Source organism: Phocoena phocoena, chromosome 16 (genome assembly GCF_963924675.1).
Source record: "Phocoena phocoena chromosome 16, mPhoPho1.1, whole genome shotgun sequence".
In the NCBI taxonomy this organism is placed as follows: domain Eukaryota; kingdom Metazoa; phylum Chordata; class Mammalia; order Artiodactyla; family Phocoenidae; genus Phocoena; species Phocoena phocoena.
In genome coordinates this window covers 73,668,154-73,689,439 of record NC_089234.1, presented here as the reverse complement: position 1 = coordinate 73,689,439, position 21,286 = coordinate 73,668,154, and the positions used below count along the sequence as shown (strand labels likewise).

Here is a 21,286-nt window from a genome sequence, read left to right as displayed (position 1 = left end):
CCAAAGTTTAGTTTTACCAGGTTATTTTTGTTTATTTTTCTCCATGCCTTGTAAATCTCTCAATCTACAATATTCCCCTCCACCCATCTCTTTTTTCCTTACCTTTTCACTTGTTTAAGAAACCAAGTATTTGATGTGTAGAGTTTCTCATATTCTGGATTTCCTGGGCGCGTTGCATCCCTATGTGCTGTCTGTCAGACTTCATTCTTCTCTGTATTTCCTATAAATTGGTACAGAGCAATACCAATAGAATTGTCTATGGTGATGGGTAAAGAATTGGCTTATGTGGCTACTTGTGGCTATTGAGCGCTTTAAATGTGGCTAGTGAGACAGAAGAACTAAAATTTTAATTTTATTTAAGTTTTGTTTAATTTTAATTAGAATTTAAATAACCACATGTTGTAGCTACCCTCTGGACAATGCATCTAGAAGTTTGATTAGATTTAGGTTTGAGGTTTTCGTTTTTTGTTTTCAGATTTTTTGGCAAGACTGCTTCCTAGGTGGTGGTGATTTTTCATTAGGAGGCACATAAAATCATCTTGTGATGTTAGCTATTGATGCTCAATGCCTAGATCCATTAATTTGTTAAGGGTGTAAAATGGTGATATTTTGTTCAAATTCCTCTTGTTAGCTGGAATGCTTCTATAAAGAGAAACTTCTCATCCACTATTTGGTTACCCAGTTCCATATAAGCAGTATAAATGCTTGATTATTTTTATCAGTTTTCAGAACGATTCCCCAAAGGTGACTCTTTTTTTTTTTTAAGTTTTTTTTTTAACTCATGAATTTAAATATAGTTGATGTGTTTCCTTTCACTGCACTTGTTATCCTTGCTGATGATCATATTTATCGCATCTGTGACCAGTGAGAGTCTCTTCAAATTGGCTCCTGAGTCCTTTTGACGTGATCCTAGTAGTCCTTAGATTGCTTCATTGCTGTCTGATATGATAAGGTGTTCCAGTATCGTCTTGTACATTTCTGATGCCAGACTTGGAAACAGCCATAAGAAGTCCTGATTTTCCTTAGTACAAAATGGTATTTCAACATCACAGTCTAGGTCTATGTATACTCATTGCTATGGGTTGGTCATTGTTTCTAGGCCTTTTCAGTGACCAGAGCTAGGAAAATTCATACATACATTTTCAATTCAGAGTCAGGACTACAGGCTTCTTACTTAATCTCTTTTATCTCCTGTTTATATCTCTTGTTTTTCCACTGTAGAATTAGTTCCTGTTTGAACTTGAAGATGATTAAATTAGAAAATTGTGTAATTATTTGCTTTATCCCAGTTATACATAGAAGTGTCAGAATAACATTACACGTGTTTCTATTAATATGATTACTAAAAACAGTTAAAGTTTTTTCCTTTATTTTAAAAAAATATATTTATTCATTTGGCTGTGCAGGGTCTTAGTTGTGGCACGCGGGATCTTCGTTGCCGTGTGTGGTATCTTTTAGTTGCAGCATGCGGGATCTAGTTCCCTGACCAGGGATCAAACCCGGGCCCCCTGCATTGGGAGCACGGAGTCATAATTGCTGGACCACCAGGGAAGTCCCCTGAAGTTTTTATCTTATATGTTCTCCCTTTTGTTTTTTCAAAAGTGGCTATACCATTTTGCATTCCCACCAGCAGTATATATAGCTTTTGAGTCCTCCGCATTGGAATAACATCACCAACACTTGTTATTACCTGTTGTTTTTCTTGTTTTTTATTGTTATAACCATTCTAGGAGTTGTGATGTAATATCTCATTGCAGTTTTGATTTGCCTTTTCCTGATGGCTAATGATGTTAGACATCTTTTCATGTGCTTGTTTTCTATTTGTATATATTATTTGAAGAAATATCTATTCATACTATTTTCCCATTTAAAAAATTGGGTTATTTGTCTTTTTATCATTGAGTATGTATTCAGGATCCAAGTCCCTTATCAGGTATATGATTTGCAAGTATTTTCTCCTATTCTGTAGGTTATCTTTTCTGTGCCCTTTGAAGCACGAAGTTTTAAATTTTGATGAAGTCCAATTTCTCTGTATTTTTTTGTTGTTAGTATCATATCTAAGAAACCATTGCCAAATCCAAAATCATGAAGATTTACTCCTATGGTTTGTGTAAGGGTTTTATAATTTAGCTCTTACGTTTAGGTCTTTGATACACTTTGAGTTAATTTTTGTATTTGGTGTGAGATGAGTCCAACTTCATTCTTTTGCATGTGGATATCTAGTTGTCCTAGCACCTGTTGAAAAGTCTGTTCTTTCCCCTATTGCCTTGTCTTGGCACCCTGGGTGAAAATCACTTGACCGTAGATACATGGGTTTATTTATGGACTCTTAATTATATTCCATTGATCTATACATCTGTCCTTATGCTAGTACCATACTATTTTGATTACTATTGTTTTGTAATAAGTTTTGAAATCACGAAGTGTGAATCCTCCAACTTTGTTCTTTTTCAAGATTGTTTTGTCTTTTTTGGATCCCTTGGGTTTTCTATATTTTAGAATCAAAGAATTCTTTGCAGAATCTTCTGCAAAGAAACCAACTGGGATTCTGATAGGGATTGCATTGACTTGGGTAGTATTGAGACCTTAACAATACCAAGTCTTCTAATCTGTTAACATGGGATGCCTTTCCATTTATTTAGATCTTTCAAGAATGTTTTATAGTTATCAGAGTATAAGCTTTGCACGTCTTTTGTTGGATTTATTCCTAGTATTCTTTTTGATGTGATTGTAAAAGGAACTGTTTTTTGCATTTCATTTTTGGATATTCATTCCTAGTGTATAGAAATAAAGTTTACTGTTGTATATATATATATATTTTTTTTGTTGTTGTTGTTGTTGTTTGTTTTTGCGGTATGCGGGCCTCTCACTGTTGTGGCTTCTCCCGTTGCGGAGCACAGCCTCCGGACGCGCAGGCTCAGCAGCCATGGCTCACGGGCCCAGCCACTCCGCGGCACGCGGGATCCTCCCAGACCAGGGCACGAACCCGTGTCCCCTGCATCGGCAGGGGGACTCTCAACCACTGCGCCACCAGGGAAGCCCTACTGTTGTATATTGATCTAGTATCTTGCAATCTTGCTGAAGTCATTTATTCTGATAGTTTTTCAGTAGATTCCTTAGGGTTTTCTATACACAAGATCATACCACCTGTGAATAGAGATAGTTTTTCTTTCTAAACTGGATGCCTTTTTTTTTTTTTTTTTTTGCGATACGTGGGCCTCTCACTGTTGTGGCCTCTCCCGTTGCGGAGCACAGGCCAGGCTCTGGACACACAGGCCCAGCGGCCATGGCTCACGGGCCCAGCCGCTCCGCGGCATGTGGGATCTTCCTGGACCGGGGCACTAACCCGTGTCCCCTGCATCGGCAGGCGGACTCTCAACCACTGCGCCACCAGGGAAGCCCCGTCTAAACTGGATGCCTTTTATTTTATCTTCTTGCCTAATGGCCCTGACTAGAACGCCTAGTACAATGTTGAATACAAGTGATGAGAGGAGACATCCTTGTCTTACTCCTGATCTTAAGGGGAAAGCTCCCAGTCTTTCACCATTAAGTGTGATGTGAACTGTGGGGTTTTTTATGGATGCCTTTTATCAGATTTAAGAAGTTCCCTTCTAAGTTTGTTGAGGGTTTTTATCTTGGAGGGTCTATTTTTTAAAATTTATTTGGTCTCTGGTTCCCCTAAGTCAATTGTTAAACTTCATGAAAGCAAGGATCTTTTGGAACAGTTTGCCATTCAGTGCCTGCAAAGCTTCTTGGCACAGAGTAGATGTTCAGTAAATACTGAGTGATTGTAGGCATGAAGGAATGAATAAATGAGCAGATTTGCTTTTGCATCCATTGTAATCATGCTAGCTTCAAGGCTACTCTTTGAGAGTGAGGTTATATCTGAAAAATGTGAATCATGATCAAAATGTGATTGAAAGCCGGGACCCATGTGAAGATTTCTTTATGTGTGCTTTTGAGCCCTTGGCAGTGACTGACATGTGCTGTCCTAAGTCAGGTTCCCCAGGAAGCAGTCTGAAATAGAGAGTTGTGTACAAGTTTTAGCCTGTATTTGAGAGGTGCATCCAGCATCCACTACATGTGTGTACTGGATGATCTGGCAGATCTGGAACTGGGAGCCTCATCAATACTATTTGTACTGTTGGGCTCATACAAGACATTTTGTCTTTGGCAGAGGAATTACGTTTTCAAACAGCCATGATAAGTCTGGATTAACGAATTAGTAAATATCTGTTTGTTTACTTATGAAGTCACTGGGCTGATGTTATTTTCCCTATCCACTGGTTAATGCTATAATATTTATGTTTTTATATCTGTTGTTATACTATATACATCAAAGTTATTTCATAGGCCCACTTGGAATGAAAATATCCATAGAACTGTCTTGAAAAGTATTTAAAGGCAAATTGTCACCTGCTGTTTCTCAAAGCAGTTATTTATTGAATGATTGGAGCCTGTCAACTAAGCTGACTTTTCTGTATAAGGTTATGAACAGTATCAGAGATTGCTTCGTGACTGGGAAGTGGGAAGAGGATAAAGATGCAGCCAAGATCTTAGCAGAAGATGGTAAGTAAATGGCTGTATTCTTCAGAGAAGGCTGCCTTCTCTCTATATTATTTTCTTCCATATCTTTAATAGTCAACTTGAAAATATTAGTCACTTGTGAAGTGGCTTGGGGAACTCTGACAAGAGTTCTGACAGGAGTAACATTCTAGTTCCTCCTTTCATGATGGTCTTATTTTCTCCCTCTGGTTAGTTGACTTATTAGATATGGACATTGAAGAAGAGTGGGAAGCTCTCCATAAATTTTATCATGCATTGTTAAAAATAGTCATTCTTGTTTATGTGCTGTGGTTAGATTCACGTTAAGATTCAGGTTACGCATTTTTGGCAGGCATGCATAGGTATGTAGAGGCTTCCTAAGAAACATTTTCAGTTTCTTCTATGATCATTGGTCAAATTTGGTTTTCTTGTAGTGGTGGTTGTGGTTTTTGTGTTTATATTTTGACATTTTCATGAGATTTTTTTTTTTTTTTTTTTTTTTTTGGTACGCTGGCCTCTCACTGCTGTGGCCTCTCCCGTTGCGGAGCACAGGCTCCGGATGCGCAGGCTCAGCGGCCACGGCTCACAGGCCCAGCCGCTCTGTGGCATGTGGGATCTTCCCGGACCGGGGCACGAACCCGTGTCCCCTGCATCGGCAGGCGGACTCTCAACCACTGCGCCGCCAGGGAAGCCCATGAGATATTCTTCATAATATTTTCTGACAAGACTTTCAGTGAAATTTTGAATTTATAACAGAATAAAGCGCTCATCTGTTATTTGCACTTTCTCATTTCTAACATTGTTCCTTTTTTGTGTGTTTTAGTTAGATTTGCACATTCTCTATTTTGTTAGATCCATAACTTTTGGATTGAGTTTTCATTTTACTATTTTTCTCATGATTAAAAAATTTAAAGTTTTGATTTTTTTTCTTGTCTTTGTTAGTTGTAGGATTAGAAAAGGAATTTTTTGGTTTTGTTTTCAAGGAAAGCACTTTTAAAAATTAAGGTATAGCTTAATGTTCAACCTAATATATTTTGACAATTACATACATTTATATCCATCACCCAAAATGAGAATAAGAACATTTCTGTCACACCCTAAATGTTTGTCTGTGTCCTTTGCAGTCAGCACCCACCCCCTACCCCAGGCAGCCACTTTTGGATTTCTGTCACCATAGATTTGTTTTGCCTGATCTTGGACTTCATACAGATGTAGTCAGACAGTATGTATTTTTTAGTGTTTGGGTTCTTTCCCTCAACACAATGTTTTACTTTTTGATAAATCAACCTTGTTGAGATATGTTTTACATACAGTTAAGTATACCTGTTTTAAGAATATTCTTATTTGGCTAGTTTAGACAATTGTATATGTTCATGTACTACCATTACAGTCAAGAAATAAAGTATTTCCATCACCACAGAAAGAACCCTCATGCCCCTTTGCAGTCAGTCCCTACTCCCACCATCACAGCAGTCCCAAGGCAACCAATGATCTGCTTTCCCTCACTATAAATTAGTTTTCCCTTTTCTAGAATTACATATTAAAAATACTCTCTTTTGTCTGTAGATTCTTTTACTTAGCATACTGTTTTTGAGGTTCATTCATATTATAATTTGTTTCTTCTTATTGCTGAATAAGTATTCTGTTGCATGGGTATGCCAATTGTTTATCCATTTTTCTCTTGATGGCCATTTAGGTTGTTTCCAGTAGTTGACTATTACAATTAAGGCTGCTCTGAACATTCACGTATAGGTCTTTTTTTGTGGAAATTGGTTTTCATTTCTCCTTGGTAATACCTAGGAGTAGAATGGCAGAGCTATGGGGTGGGTAGATGGACAACCAACTTGATAAGAAACTAACAGAGTTTGACTCCATTTTTAATGTTAGACTGATGACAGCTCTTAAGCCCCACCTGTTCTGTCCCCCTTTCTGTCCTACATCTGGACAAGCTGATAAAAAAGCCAAGTTCCTCCTCTTTTGGCATCAGGAGGGAGTTCAAACCATATACACTCCAGCTGTCACCAAAGCCCCACCACCTCCTAACTACCAATAGCTCAAGCTATTCTCCTTTTCCGCCCGCTCTCCCAAGCTGTATTTGAACTAGCTTGGGAGGTCTGCCCAACTCTCCCCAAAAAGTCTCATTATGTGAATTATAAATCTTTCCATATCCTCTTGATTCATGTGTGTGTCATCTGTCTCAATATGCAAACCATATTTTGGGTGGGAGGTTCATCCTGTCTCTGTGGGTTGATTACAAAGTAAACTGCCCCACAGTTCTTCAAAGAGAACTCCAGCAGTGGATGACAATTTCAGTTCACATCCTAGTGGGTGTGAAATAGTATCTCGTGGTTTTAATTTATAATTCCCTGATGACTAAGGACGTTGCGTATCTTTTCATGTGCATATTGGCCAATTTAATATCTTCCTTTGTGAGGTATCCATTTAAGTCTTTTGCTTATTTTTTTAAAGTTTATAATAGTTTACATTTAGAGAAAAATTGTGAATATAGTACAGAGTTCCCACATACCTCACACCCAGTTTGCCCGATTATTATCATCTTACATATGGATGGTACATTTGTCACAATTAATGAACAGAGCACTAACAAAATCTTGGGTCTCTGCCAGTTTGAGCACCTTTCTGTGTGTTAGGGGGCCATTTGTATTTCCTTCCATGACTGTCTTTGAATATGCTTTGCCCATTTTCTATTGGGTTATTGTTGATATTTTTTCATACTTACAAGAATTTTTTATATATTAGAGAAATAAGTCTTTTGTGATATGAGGTGCCACATTTAACCCCCTTATTTTAACATTTGTATTTTAACTTTATGATTCTTTCATGTGGAATTTTTTTTTTAATGAAGTTAGATTTATCAGTTTTGCCTTAAATGACTTTTGAGATTTGTCTTATACTTAAAAAGGTCTTTTGTAAAAAAAAAAAAAAAAAAAAATCTGAAAAAGGAGAAGAAAAATCTTCCATTGTTTTTTCTAGTGCTTCCTGATTTCCTTTTTTTTTTTTAGCATTTAAATCACCGACTCATCTGCTGTTTATTTTAGTGTGAGTTGAGAGGCATAGATAGAGTTTTTCCCAGGTGGCCACCAGGTTCTTTCCAATACTATTTGTTCTTTTCCCAACTGATTAAAATGCTCTTTTTGTCATATTCTTAATTGATAGATATAGAAAAAAGTTTTTGGACTTTTCTAGTTTATGTCATTGATTTCTGTTGGTTCATTCATCATTGCTATGTTTAAAACCCTTATATAGCTTTATAGTATGCTATTAAGACACCAACTATTAAAACTGGTATGACTGGTTCCTATCTCTCCCTGTCTCTGCTAGGTTTTTTAGAATTCTTCCGACTATTCTCTTACTTATTTTTCCACAGAAACTTAAGAATCATCTTTTCCGTTGCCAAAAGAAAGTGTGGTGGATTTGTGTCTTTATAGTAGCTGTATTGAGGTTTAATGGATATACAGTAAACTGCACATATTTAAAGTGTCCAGTTTGATAAGCTTTGACATGAGTATACAGTCACCACAATCAAGATAATGAACATACTTTTCACCCCAAAAGTTTCCTCATGCCACTTGTTATCCCTCCCTTCTGTCCTTTCCCTATTACCAGGTAACCACTCTTCTGCTTTCTGTCACTATACAAGAGTTTGTATCCTCTGTAATTTGATATAAATGGAATCATACGGTATGCAGTCTTTTCTAACTTATTGTACTCAGCATAATCATTTTGAGATTCATCTATGCTGTTGCATCTTCATTCCTTTTTATTGCTGTGTAGTTAATTTCTTTTTATTGGTGAGTAGTATTCCATTGTATAATGCAATACAGTTTGTTTATCTGTTCACCTTTTGATCGACATTTATGTTATTTCCAGTTTGGGGCTATTGCAAATAAAGCTACTGTGAACATTCTTCTACAAGTCTTTGTATGAACAACTGCATTCATTTCTCTTGGGTACATATCTCAGAGTGGACTAAATGAATCATATGGTAGATGTAGTTCTAATTTTTTTTAAGAAATAGCCAAATTGTTTTCCTTAGTGGTTGTACCATTTTGCATTGCCACTAGCCCTTTATGAGACTTCCAGTTGCTCCACATCCTTGCCAGTGCTTGATATGTTGGTCTTTTTAATTTTAGACACTTTTTAAGGTTTAGAGTGGTATCTCATTTTATTTTCCTGATGATTAATGATAATGAGCCTTTTTTCACATGTGTATTTGCCATCTGTGTTTCTTCAGTGAAGTGTCAAATCTTTTGCCCATTATTTTACTTTGGTTGTGTGTTATTATTGAAGTTTAATTCTAAATTACTTTTGATACAATCCTTTATCACATGGAATTTGCAATTTTTGCCCATTGTGTAACAAAGACCATCATATATGATCTGTGAATGAAGACAGTTATACTTCTTTCTGTGCCATCTAGATGACTTATTTTTCTTGTCTTAGTACACTGGCTTAAACTTCCAGTACAATGTTGATTAGAAGTGGTCAAAATAGACTATATACATATTGTAATATTACACCTACTGTTAACCATCATTTTACCACTTTGAGTAACATGTGGAAACTTTTCTTCCATTTAGGCCCTTTTATCTTCCCCACTTAAAAAGGTTTTTTTTTATTATTATGTAAGTTACAGATGTACAATATAGTGATCCACACTTTTAACAGGTTATACTCCATTATAGTTATTATAAAATATTGGCTATATTCCCTGTGTTGTACGGGGAATATATCCTTGTAGCTTATTTTATACCTAATAGTTTGTACTTCTTAATTCCCTACCCCTCTATTGGCCCTCCCCACTTCCCTCTTCCCACTGATAACCACTAGTTTGTTCTCTGTATCTATGAGTTTGCTTTTTTTTTTTGTTATATTTAGTAGTTTGTTGTAGTTTCCCCACTTTTAAATATTGGCTTGAATATTAGATAGTGGTATAATTTTTTTGACTATTAAATATGATTTTACAAATTCATAAGCTGGATAGTCTGTTCTGTGTATCCATATTTCTGTTCTTTTTCTTTTGTTTCTGATGGTCTCAGATTTCTCCTTTTATAATTTCCTTTCTGCCTAAGAACTTCCTTTAGCCATTTTTTAAGGGTAAGTATGGTAGCTACAAATTCCTGTAGCTTTCCTTCATCTGAGAATGTCTGTTTCCTTCTTCATTTATAAAGAATAGATACATAGGCTGTCATTTTACTTGGTGTGCGCCTACAGGTAATCTGTCATTTCTTTCTGGCTGCTTTCAGATATTTTTTATTTGTTTTTAGTTTTCAGAAGTTTGATTGGTGTGAATTTTGTTGGGTTTACTCTGTTTGAGATTAACTCATCTTCTTGAATCTGTAAGTTTGTGTCTTTCAACAGATTTAGGAATCTGCAGTCATTATTTGTTTCAGCTCCAGACTCCTTATGAGACTCTGATGATACAGATGTTGGGATTTTTTTGTTTCTGTCCCACAGGTCTTTGAGGTGCTCTTCACTTGTTTTTTTTGCTCTATGTTGTTCAGACTGAATGAATTCTATTATGTGGCCTCAAGTTCTCTAAGTCCATCCTCTTTCATCTCTACTCTTACTATTGAGCTCATGTAGCCAGTTTTTAAATTTCTGTTACTGTATTTTTCAGTTCTATAATTTCCATTTTGTTCTTCAATTTCTTGTTGAGGTTTTCAGTTTTTTGGTTGTTGCTGTAAGATTTATAGTTGCTTGTTGAAGGATTTTTTTTTTCGGATTTTATAATTTTATTTATAATGGCTGCTTCAAGGTACAAGTCAGATAGTTCCAACATCTGATTCATTTCAGTGTTGTTTTCAGTTGTCTTTTCACATTCAAATGATGATTTTCTTGGTTCTGGGTATGACAGGTGATTTTCTATTGTAGCCACACATTTTATTTGGTGACCCTGGGTCCTATGTAATTTTTAAATTTTAGCAGGCGATCATCCTGTTTAGGTTTAATGTACAGGCCCTGGTCTACTTCATGGGCTGTGGTTCCAATGACAATTTAATTTCAGAGCCTTTGTGGTACTGTTTTGCTGTACTTGGTTTATCTGGTGCTACTTGTTCCTGCTGGTGCTGCTGGTTCCTGCTGGTGCTACCTGGGGGGAACAGAGGAGCTTCCCTAGGCTGGGCCACCTAGTGTGGCTAGGTTGGGGAAAGTTGTTTTGGCCTCTGGGGCCAGTTTGCTTGTTCTGGGGGCATCTCCTTTGCTTGGTCCTGCCTGGACGCATATTGTTTTTTTTGTTTGTTTGTTTGTTTTTGTTTTTTGCGGTATGCGGACCTCTCACTGTTGTGGCCTCTCCCGTCGTGGAGCACAGGCTCCGGATGCGCAGGCTCAGCGGCCACGGCTCACGGGCCCAGCCGCTCCGCGGCGTGTGGGATCTTCCCGGACCGGGGCACGAACTCGCGTCCCCTGCATCGGCAGGCGGACTCTCAACCACTGCGCCACCAGGGAAGCCCCGCATATTGTTTTTAAGGTGGAAGAGGAGAGTCTCACGCCTGGTGGAATCCCTCCTTGCTGATAACCCTTGGGCACCTGGTACATCTTGGTGGAGGAAAGGAGATTCAAGCTCGTTGGGAAGGCTAGCACTTTCCTTCATCACTTGCTGTCAGTGGGATACCCAGTTTACCTGGATTGCTGGTGAGATCTGGTTCAATCTGAAGGAAGAATGGGCCTATCTCATTCTGCGGCTGCCTTCTGTTGCCACTTGCGGATTGGGAAATGGTGGCCCTAAGTTGCCTTTCTGTGGGTTGTGGTATAGTGAGACATAGGCCACTATGTCATTCCTCTGGTCATGGGGACGCTCATCAGCCCATCTTTGTCTTTCCACCTTTCAGAGTTCTCCTTTGGTTGTCTCTTGTGCTCTTGCATCGTTTCTGGAGTTGATGGTTATACACAGTCAGGACGAACAGAGGAGATATGTCTACACCATCTTTTCCAGACTGGAACTCCTTGGTGGTTATTTTATTTTCTTTCTTTTTTTTTTTTTTTAACATCTTTATTGGGGTATAATTGCTTTACAATGGTGTGTTAGTTTCTGCTTTATAACAAAGTGAATCAGTTACTATGTAAAAGAGAGAATTAGAGTCTTCATGATATTGAGGCTTCCTTTCCAAACACATGATGGTTTTACTTGTTCAGTAGATAACATTAATAATACCTCCTTCATTGAGTCATGTTGAAGAATATAGTTAAGGCACGTAAAACACTTAGAGCAGTGCCTGCCTGGTATGTGAAGCACTTAAAAGCATTAGCTAAGGTTATTCCATGTGTCCTTTATTTTATTTTATTTTTTTATTGGAGTAAAATTGCTTTACAGTGTTGTGTTAGCTTCTGCTGTACAGTGAAGTGAATCAGCTATATGTATACCTATATGCTCTCCCTCTTGGCCTCCCACCCTCCCCCATCCCACCCATCTAGGTTGTCACAGAACACCAAGCTGAGCTCCCTGTGTTATACAGCAGGTTCCCAGTAGCTATCTGTTTTACACATGGTAGTGTAATTATGTCAAACCTAATCTCCCAATTCGTCCCACCCTCTCCGTCTCCCAATGTGTCCACATGTCTGTTCTCTATGTCTACGTCTCTATTCCTGCCCTACAAATAGGTTCATCTGTACCCTTTTTCTAGATTCCACATATATGTGTTAATATACGATATTTGTTTTTCTCTTTCTGGCTTACTTCACTCTGGATGACAGACTCTAGGTCCATCCACATCTCTACAAATGACCCAATTTCATTCCTTTTTATGGCTGAGTAATATTCCATTGTATATATGTACCACATCTTCTTTATCTATTCATCTATCATTGGACATTTAGGTTGTTTCATGTCCTGGCTATTGGAAGTAGTGCTGCAGTGAACATTGGGATACATATGTCCTTCTGAATTATGGTTTTCTCAGGCTATATGCCCAGTACTGGGATTACTGGGTCATATGGTAGTTCTATTTTTAGTTTTTTAAGGAACCTCCCCATACTGTTCTCCATAGTGGCTGTATCAATTTACATTCCCACAAACAGTGCAACAGGGTCCCCTTTTCTCCACACCCTCTCCAGCATTTATTGTTTGTAGACTTTTTGATGATGGCCATTCTGACTGGTGTGAGGTGATATACCTCATTTTAGTTTTGATTTTCATTTCTCTAATAATTAGTGATGCTGAGCAGCTTTTCATGTGCCTCTTGGCCATCTGTATGTCTTCTTTGGTGAAATGTCTATTTAGGTCTTCCGCCCATTTTTCATTGGGTTGTTTGGGTTTTTTTTGATATTGAGCTCCATGAGCTGTTTGTATATTTTGGAGATTAATCCTTTGTTGCTTCACTTGCAAATATTTTCTCCCATTCTGAGGGTTGTCTTTTCGTCTTGCTTACGGTTTCCTTTGCTGTGCAAAAGCTTTTAACTTTCATTAGGTCCCATTTGTTTATTTTTGTTTTTATTTTCATTACTTTAGGAGGTGGGTCAAAAAAGAACTTGCTGTGGTTTATATCAAAGAGTGTTTTCCTATGTTTTCCTGTAGGAGTTTTATAGTGTCTGGTCTTACATTTAGGTCTTTAATCCATTTGGGGTTTATTTTTGTGTATGGTGTTAGGTAGTGTTCTAAGTTCATTCTTTTACATGTAGCTGTCCACTTTTCCCAGCTTCAGTTATTAAAGAGGCTGTCTTTTCTCCATCGTATGTTCTTGCCTACTTGGTCGTAAATTAGGTGACTAGTCTGTGTGGGTTTATCTCTGTGCTTTCTATCCTGTACTATTGATTTATATTTCTGTTTTTGTGCCAGTACCATACTGTCTTGATGACTGTAGCTTTGTAGTATAGTTTGAAGTCAGGGAGCCTGATTCCTCCAGCTCTGTTTTTCTTTCTCAACATTGCTGTGGCTATTTGGAGTCATTTGTTTCCATACGAATTGTAAAATTTTTTTGTTCTAATTCTGTGAAGAATGCCATTGGTAGTTTGGTAGGGATTGCATTGAATCTGTAGATTGCTTTGGGCAGTATAGTCATTTTCACAATGTTGATTCTTCCAATCCAAGAACATGTATATTTCTCCATCTGTTTATGTCATCTTTGATTTCTTTCATCAGTGTTTTTTAGTTTTCTGAGTACAAGTCTTTCACCTCTTTAGGTAGGTTTATTCCTAGGTATTTTATTCTTTTTGTTGCATTGGTAAATGGGAATGTTTCCTTAATTTCTCTTTCTGATTTTTCACTGTTAGTGTATTGGAATGCCAGAGATTTCTGTGCATTAATTTTGTATCCTGCAACCTTACTAAATTCATTGATTAGTTCTAGTAGTTTTCTGGTGGCATCTTTAGGATTTTCTATGTATAGTATCATGTCATCTGCAGACAGTGACAGTTTTACTTCCTCTTTTCCAATTTGTATTCCTTTTATTTCTTTTTCTTCTGATTGCTGTGGCTAGGACTTCCAAAACTATGTTGGATAAGAGTGGCGAGAGTGGACATCCTTGCCTTTTTCCTGATCCTGGTGGAAATGCTTTCAGTTTTTCACCATTGAGTGTGATGTTTGCTATGGGTTTGTCATTTATGGCCTTTATTATGTTGAGGTAGGTTCCCTCTATGCCCATTTTCTGGAGGGTTTTTATCATAAATGGTGTTGAATTTTGTCAAAAGCTTTTTCTGCGTCTGTTGAGATTATCATATGGTTTTTATTTCTTAATTTGTTAATATGGTGTATCACATTGATTGATTTGTGCATATGGAAGAATCCTTGCATCCCTGGGATAAATCCCACTCGATCATGGTGTATGATCCTTTTAATGTATTGTTGGATTCTGTTTGTTAGTATTTTGTTCAGGATTTTTGCATCTGTATTCATCAGTGATATTGGTCTGTAATTTTCTTTTTTTGTGATATCTTTGTCTGGTTTTGATATCAGGGTGATGGTGGTTTCATAGAACGAATTTGGGCGTATTCCTCCCTCTGCAATTTTTTGAAAGAGGTTGAGAAGGATGGATGTTAGCTTTTCTCTAAATGTTTGATAGAATTCGCCTGTGAAGTCATCTGGTCCTGGACTTTTGTTTGTTAGAAGATTTTTAATTACAGTTTCAATTTCATTACTTGTGATAGGTCTGTTTATGTTTTCTAGTTCTTCCTGATTCGGTCTTGGTAAATTGTACCTTTCCAAGAATTTGTACATTTCTTTGTGGTTGTTCATTTTATTGGGTTATAGTTGTTTGTAGTAGTCTCTTAAAATCCTTTGTATTTCTGCTTTGTCAGTTGTGATTTCTTCTTTTTCATTTCTAATTTTGTTGATTTGTGTCCTCTCCCTTTTTTTCTTGGTGAGTCTGGCTAAAGGTTTATCCGTTTTGTTTATCTTCTCAAAGAACCAACTTTTAGTTTTATTGATCTTTGCTATTGTTTTCTCCATTTCTATTTCATTTATTTCTGCTATGATCTTTTTTTTTTTCACATCTTTATTGGAGTATAATTGCTTTCCAATGGTGTGTTAGTTTCTGCCCTACAACAAAATGAATCAGTTATATATATACATATGTTCCCATATCTCTTCCCTCTTGCATCTCCCTCCCTCCCACCCTCCCTATCCCACCCTGCTATGATCTTTATGATTTCTTTCCTTCTACTGACTTTGGGTTTTCTTTGTTCTTCTTTCTCTAGTTGCTTTAGATATAAGGTTAGATAGTTTATTTGAGATTTTTCTTGTTTCTTGACGTTGGATTGTATTGCTATAAACTTCCGTCTTAGAACTGCTTTTGCTGCATCCCATAGGTTTTGGGTCATCATGTTTTTGTTGTCATTTGTTTCTGTGTATTTTTTCTATTTCTTTGATTTCTTCAGCGATCTCTTGGTCATATAGTAGTGCACTGTTTAGCTACCATGTATTTGTTTTTTACAGGTTTTTTCCTTTAATTGATTTCCAGTCTCATAGCACTGTGGTCAGAAAAGATGCTTGGTACGATTTCAATTTTCTTAAATTTTCTGAGGCTTGATTTGTGACCCAAGGTGTGATCTTTCCTGGAAAATGTTCCACGTGCACTTGAGAAAAACGTCTATTCTGCCAATTACGGGTGTATTGTCCTATAGATATCAATTAAATCTATCTAGTGTATTTTGTCATTTAAAGCTTGTGTTTCTTTACTTATTTTCTTTTTTGATGAACTGTCCTTTGGTGTAAATGGGGTGTTGAAGTCCCCTACTATTATTGTGTTACTGTTGATGTCCCCTTTTATGGTTGATAGCATTTGCCTTATGTATTGAGGTGCTTCTGTGTTGGGTGCATAAATATTTATAATTGTTATATCTTCTTCTTGGATTGATCCCTTGATCATTATGTAGTGTCCTTCTTTATCTCTTGTAACAGTCTTTATTTTAAAGTCTATTTTATCTGATACAAGTATTGCTACTCTAGCTTTCTTTTGATTTCCATTTGCATGGAATATCTTTTTCCATCCCTTCACTTTCAGTCTGTATGTGTCCCTAGGTCTGAATTGGGTCTCTTGTAGACAGCATACATATGGGTCTTGTTTTTGTATCCATTCAGCCAGCCTGTGTCTTTTGTTTGGAGTATTTAATCCATTTACATTCAAAGTTATTATCAATATGTATGTTCCTATTACCATTTTCTTAATTGTTTTGGGTTTGTTTTTGTGGGTCTTTTTCTTCTCTTGTGTTTCCCGCCTAGAGAAGTTCCTTTAGCACTTGTTGGTTTGGTGGTGCTGAATTCTTAGCTTTTCTTTGTCTGAAAAGCTTTTGATATCTCTGTCGAATCTGAATGAGATCCTTGCTGGGTAGAGTAATCTTGGTTGTAGGTTTTTCTTTCTCTTTCATCACTTTAAGTATATCCTGCCACTCCCTTCTGGCCTGCAGAGTTTCTGCTGAAAAATCAGCTGATAACCTTATGGGTATCCTTTGTATGTTGTTTTTTGTTTTTCCCTTGCTGCTTTTAATATTTTTTCTTTGAATTTAATTTTTGTTAGTTTGATTAATATGTGTCTTGGTGTGTTTCTCCTAGGGTTTATCCTTTATGGGACTCTCTGTGCTTCCTGGACTTGGGTGGTTTCCCATGTTTCCTTTCCCATGTTAAGGAAGTTTTCCATTATAATGTCTTCAAATATTTTCTTAGACCCTTTCTTTTTCTCTTCTTCTTCTGGGGCCCCTATAATTCAAGTGTTGGTGCATTTAGCATTGTCCCAGAGGTCTCTGAGATTGTCTTCAATTCTTTTCATTCTTTTCTCTTTATTCTGCTCCTCGGCAGTTATTTCCACCATTTTGTCTTCCAGGTCACTTATTCGTTCTTCTGCCTCAGTTATTCTGTTACTGATTCCTTCTAGTGTATGTTTCATTTCATTTATTGTGTTGTTCATCTCTGTTTGTTCTTTAGTTCTTCTAGCTCTTTGTTAAACATTTCTTAAATTTTCTCAGTCTGCGCCTCCATTCTATTTCCGAGGTTCTGGATCATCTTTACTATCATTACTATGAATTCTTTTTCAGGTAGTTTCCCTATTTCCTCTTCATTTACTTGGTTTTTTAGGTTTTTACCTTGTTCCTTCATCTTGACACTTGACATATTTTTTTATCATCTCTCTCTTTTTTTTTTTTAATGGGTGGGATTTGTATTCCTATTTTATTGGTTGTTTGGCCTAAGGCTTCCAGCACTGGAGTTTGTAGGCTGTTGGGTAGAGCTCAGTCTTTGTGCTGAGATGAGGACCTCTGGGAGACCTTACTCTGATGACTACTCCCTGGGGTATCAGGTTTTCTGTTACTCCAGTGGTTCGGACTCAGAGTTCCCACCACAGGAGCTCTGGCCCAACCCCTGGCTTGTGAACCAAGATCCTGCAAGCCATGTGGGGTGGCAAAAAAAAAAAAAAGAGGAAAAGGAAAAAAGGAGCAGAACAATAACAAAGAGAAAATAAAATAAGATTAGAAAACTAACAGATATGTTAGAAAGAATAAAAAAAGAAAAATATAGATCAAACAACAACCGGAAGGTAAAAGAAAACTGCAGTAGTAAAAAAGAGGAGTAAAAAAAAAAAAAGCCAAACAAGGCCTTGGCTATGGGGGTGGGGCTTATGCAGGGACAGGGTTTAGGTGGTGGGTGGGGCCTATGCTTAGAACCCAGGGCTGGAACAGGCCCTGTGGGGTGGTGGGGGTTGGGGCTTAGGCTCAACACAGCAGGAGGTGCCAGGAGTGCCTCTGTCCCTGGAGGGCAGAGCACCAGGTCCAGGACCCCAGCAGGCTCACTGGGCCTGAGTGGGCAGGGGAAATGCTAGACGCCTTCCCCCTAGTCCTCCGATCCCAGAGGACCCCTCCCCATTGGCCTCTCTTGTCCCCCCCACCCCCACCCCTCCCCATGCCCCTAGGACCCACACAGCAGGAGAGGGCTCCGGAAGGCAGGGGACCAGACCCCAGCAGGCTTCCTGGAGCTGAGTGGGCAGGGGAAATGCCCGCGGTGCTTCCCCTGATCCCCCGGCCCCAGAGGGTCTCCCCTGTCCACTTCTCCTCCTCTTTCCCTCTTCCCCCCTCCTCCCTTCCTCCTATGCCCCTAGGACCAGTGCAGCCTGGAGGGGGCCTCAGCGGGCTGGGGACCTGGCCTGGGAGCCCAGCAGGCCTCCTGGCCCAAGTGGGCTGGGGAAACACCAGTGACACCTCCTCTGACCTGGTCTTAGAGGGTTCCCCCGCACTGTCCACCTCTTTTCCTCTTACCCCCTCCTCCCTCCCTCCCACACCCCTAGGACCCATGAGGCCAGAGGGGACCCTGGAGAACGAGCACGGATGACTAGGCTGAGAGCCCAGCAGACTTCCCAGGGCCGAGTGGGTGGGGGAAACGCCCACGGCACCTCCCCTGATCCTCTGGTCTTGGAGGGCCCCAATATCCCACCTCTCCTCCCTGTACCTCCTTCCTATGCCCCTGGGATCAACGCGGACTGGAGGGGGCCTTGGAGGGAGGAGGACCTGGCCTGGGAGCCCCGCAGGCCTCCTGGGGCCCAATTGGACAGGGGAAATGCCTGATCCTCCGAGCCCCTGAGGATCCCTCTAGGTGTGGGAACCCATCCCCCATCCCAGCCACCCCTCAGGGGTGCCATTCCTGTCCGACCTCCACTTCTCCTCCTCCCTCACTCCCCCATGTCCTACCCAGACGCTCTGGGGTTCCTCCCGTCACCTTGGGCATTGAGGGCCCCCACCAGTGTCCCACTGGCACCCTAGTTGTGTCTCCATATGTCCTTTAAAAAGCATATTAGGGCTTCCCTGGTGGCGCAGTGGTTGAGAGTCCGCCTGCCGATGCAGGGGACACGGGTTCGTTCCCTGGTCCGGGAAGATCCCACATGCCGCGGAGCGGCTGGGCCCGTGAGCCATGGCCGCTGAGCCTGCGCATCCGGAGCCTGTGCTCCGCAACGGCAGAGGCCACAACAGTGAGAAGCCCGTGTACCGCAAAAAAAAAAAAAAAATTAAAACTTAAAAAATTTTGAAACTAAAGTTCTAGTACATTTCTTGTTAGGATTATTCCTAAGTACTTTATCCTTTTTTGTTTTTTATTACAAATGAAATCTTCCCATCTTTTATACGTCCTTTGGTTCTTTGGCTCTTTCTTATATGAAAATGTTTTGATACCTTTCTAAATGTTGCCTCCCAGGGTTTTAACTTGCCTGTTTCTTTTAAGGGTAGGATCCATAACTAAACTTAACAAATTAATGAGCTCTTCTTATGGGCTTGACATTGTTTTGGATACTACTGTTACTCTAAATGATGTATTTTATGTAATCTCAGATCTTTCCTAGGTATGTCACATGGTTGTGCTGTGTTGATCTCATTGTTGAGACTCTTTTTCATATGTGCTGTTATCATGCCATGACTTTTCAAGTCACTCTTTGAACTGTTGGTTTGGGGACTGACATGCAGGGCCATGCATGCCACCTTTGTATGCATCAGTACTACAGAATGTTCATCACCTATCCTGGAAAAATAGCTTGTGGCTAAGTGGCATTTTGAAATAGAATATGGAAAAGTGGATTGGACCCATTTCCTTAACCTAAACAGGTGATGAAATACTGACAAAATTTAACAAGAAAAAGAAGGCTGTGTAAGTGCGGGATTCTTTAGGGGTGTGTAGCAATAAGCACAGTAAAAATGAAGTTTGAGATGCCGAGCACATAGTCCACTTGGTGCTGGGTGGTGCTAGAGTGTCACATGCAGGCCCTACTTACAGGGGAGTCATTTGGATGTTCTTTTCCCAGAGGAGCTCTATGGTGACTTTGAAGACCTGGAAACAGGGGACGTGCACAAGGGAAAATCAGGCCCGGATACTCAGGTATGACCTGGCCATGGCCAGCCATCAGCCACTGGTCCTTGATCTGTGGTCAGTATGTTCTGCAAGAGGCCCCATATGAGATGGATGGATTCCTTCCTAAAAGTGAAGAGGGTGGGAACGGACCAAAAGTTGTTGGTTTATTTGTTATTGTTAATTTTCTTGAGTGATACCTATTACCTCTTCTTGTTATGATTCTTCAGTCATTGAAAGTTTTAGCTCCTGGGTCACTGTCTTGCCATCATTCTCCTCCACTTAATTTTAAGTGCCGCTTTAAAAAAATAATAATTCCCTGTTTTCCCTAAAATTTCTTTAGAACAGTATCTGGGAGCATCTGGGTTGGGAACAGTTGCTATTGTTTTTATTCATGTTTGGCATTCCCAGCCATATTAAGGAATGGCGGCTAATTGTAATGCAGATGTCTAAATGTCTCTTGTTGCAGTACATGTTATTTAGAGACAAAGGCTGTTTTATTTTGTTTTCATGATGATCATAACTAAGATTTTCGCAGCTCAAATAGAACTTTTAAAATCTGCCTTAATGTTTAAAGAAGAAGTTCTCCACAAATTTTTACAAAATTTTCTCTTCTGGAAATTTAAGGTTGAAGATGTAGAGGAAGAAGTTAAAGACGAAATTGACCCCAATGCAGAGGAAAGTGCCAAGAAAAAGCATTTGGATAAAAAGAGAAAATTGAAAGAGATGTTTGATGCAGAATATGATGAAGGAGAAAACACATACTTTGATGATCTTAAAGGAGAAATGCAGAAACAAGCACAGGTGAGAAAACTCAGTTCCTATCAGCCTCATTTCAGGGCTGTAATAGTGCTGTGAATACGTAACTTTGTTTAGGTCTTTGCTCCCTGCCTGCTTCTGGGCCTCCTGTTTGGGCTCCTAGGTCAAGATGCAAATAGGTGTGTTTATTCATGCAGTTATCTAATTGTTTCTTCAGTCAGACATTCACCAGAAAAATATCAGTGTCTGTTTTGTACCAAGCATTAAATGTTGCGGAAGCAGAAATGGCTGAGACACGGCCACCATTTTTGAGGATCTTACAGAGTAGTGATTTGAGACAGTGTGTTTATTTACATGCAAGCATTGCCTTAGTATTCTGATTGCCACTCCCTGGAACCATAACTGAATAATTTGAATGTGTACGTGATTCTTGGCCTGTGTGGCTTATGCATATACCAGTGCTCTCTGGGGATGCTTTTCTGAAAACCCACCTTGGTCAGAGTTCAGAGGATACTTCGAATGTAAGGTCAGATGCAAAGATAAAGGGAGTGTGTGGAATGCTGAAAGGGAGATAGTGGGGCCCTGCCGTCCGGGGATGCTGAGCAGGCTGTTTGAGTTGATGAACTGACTCTGAAGGAGGCAAAGATGTGTACAGTTGATGGCAAGTGTTTGAGATGCGCTTTGACAAGTGGGGCCACCAAGAATCCCTGTAAA

At 39.2% G+C, this 21,286-nt stretch overlaps 1 protein-coding gene across 1 annotated transcript in view; it reads left to right on the top strand.

Moving 5' to 3' along the window:
* BMS1 (BMS1 ribosome biogenesis factor) overlaps positions 1-21,286 on the top strand; it is a 44,193-nt gene that overhangs the window by 14,128 nt on the left and 8,779 nt on the right. The window contains exons 12-14 of the mRNA XM_065894562.1: positions 4,488-4,569; positions 19,770-19,843; positions 20,441-20,617. Of these exons, the coding sequence (XP_065750634.1) occupies positions 4,488-4,569; positions 19,770-19,843; positions 20,441-20,617 (333 nt within the window). The remainder of the gene's footprint in view (positions 1-4,487; positions 4,570-19,769; positions 19,844-20,440; positions 20,618-21,286) is intronic.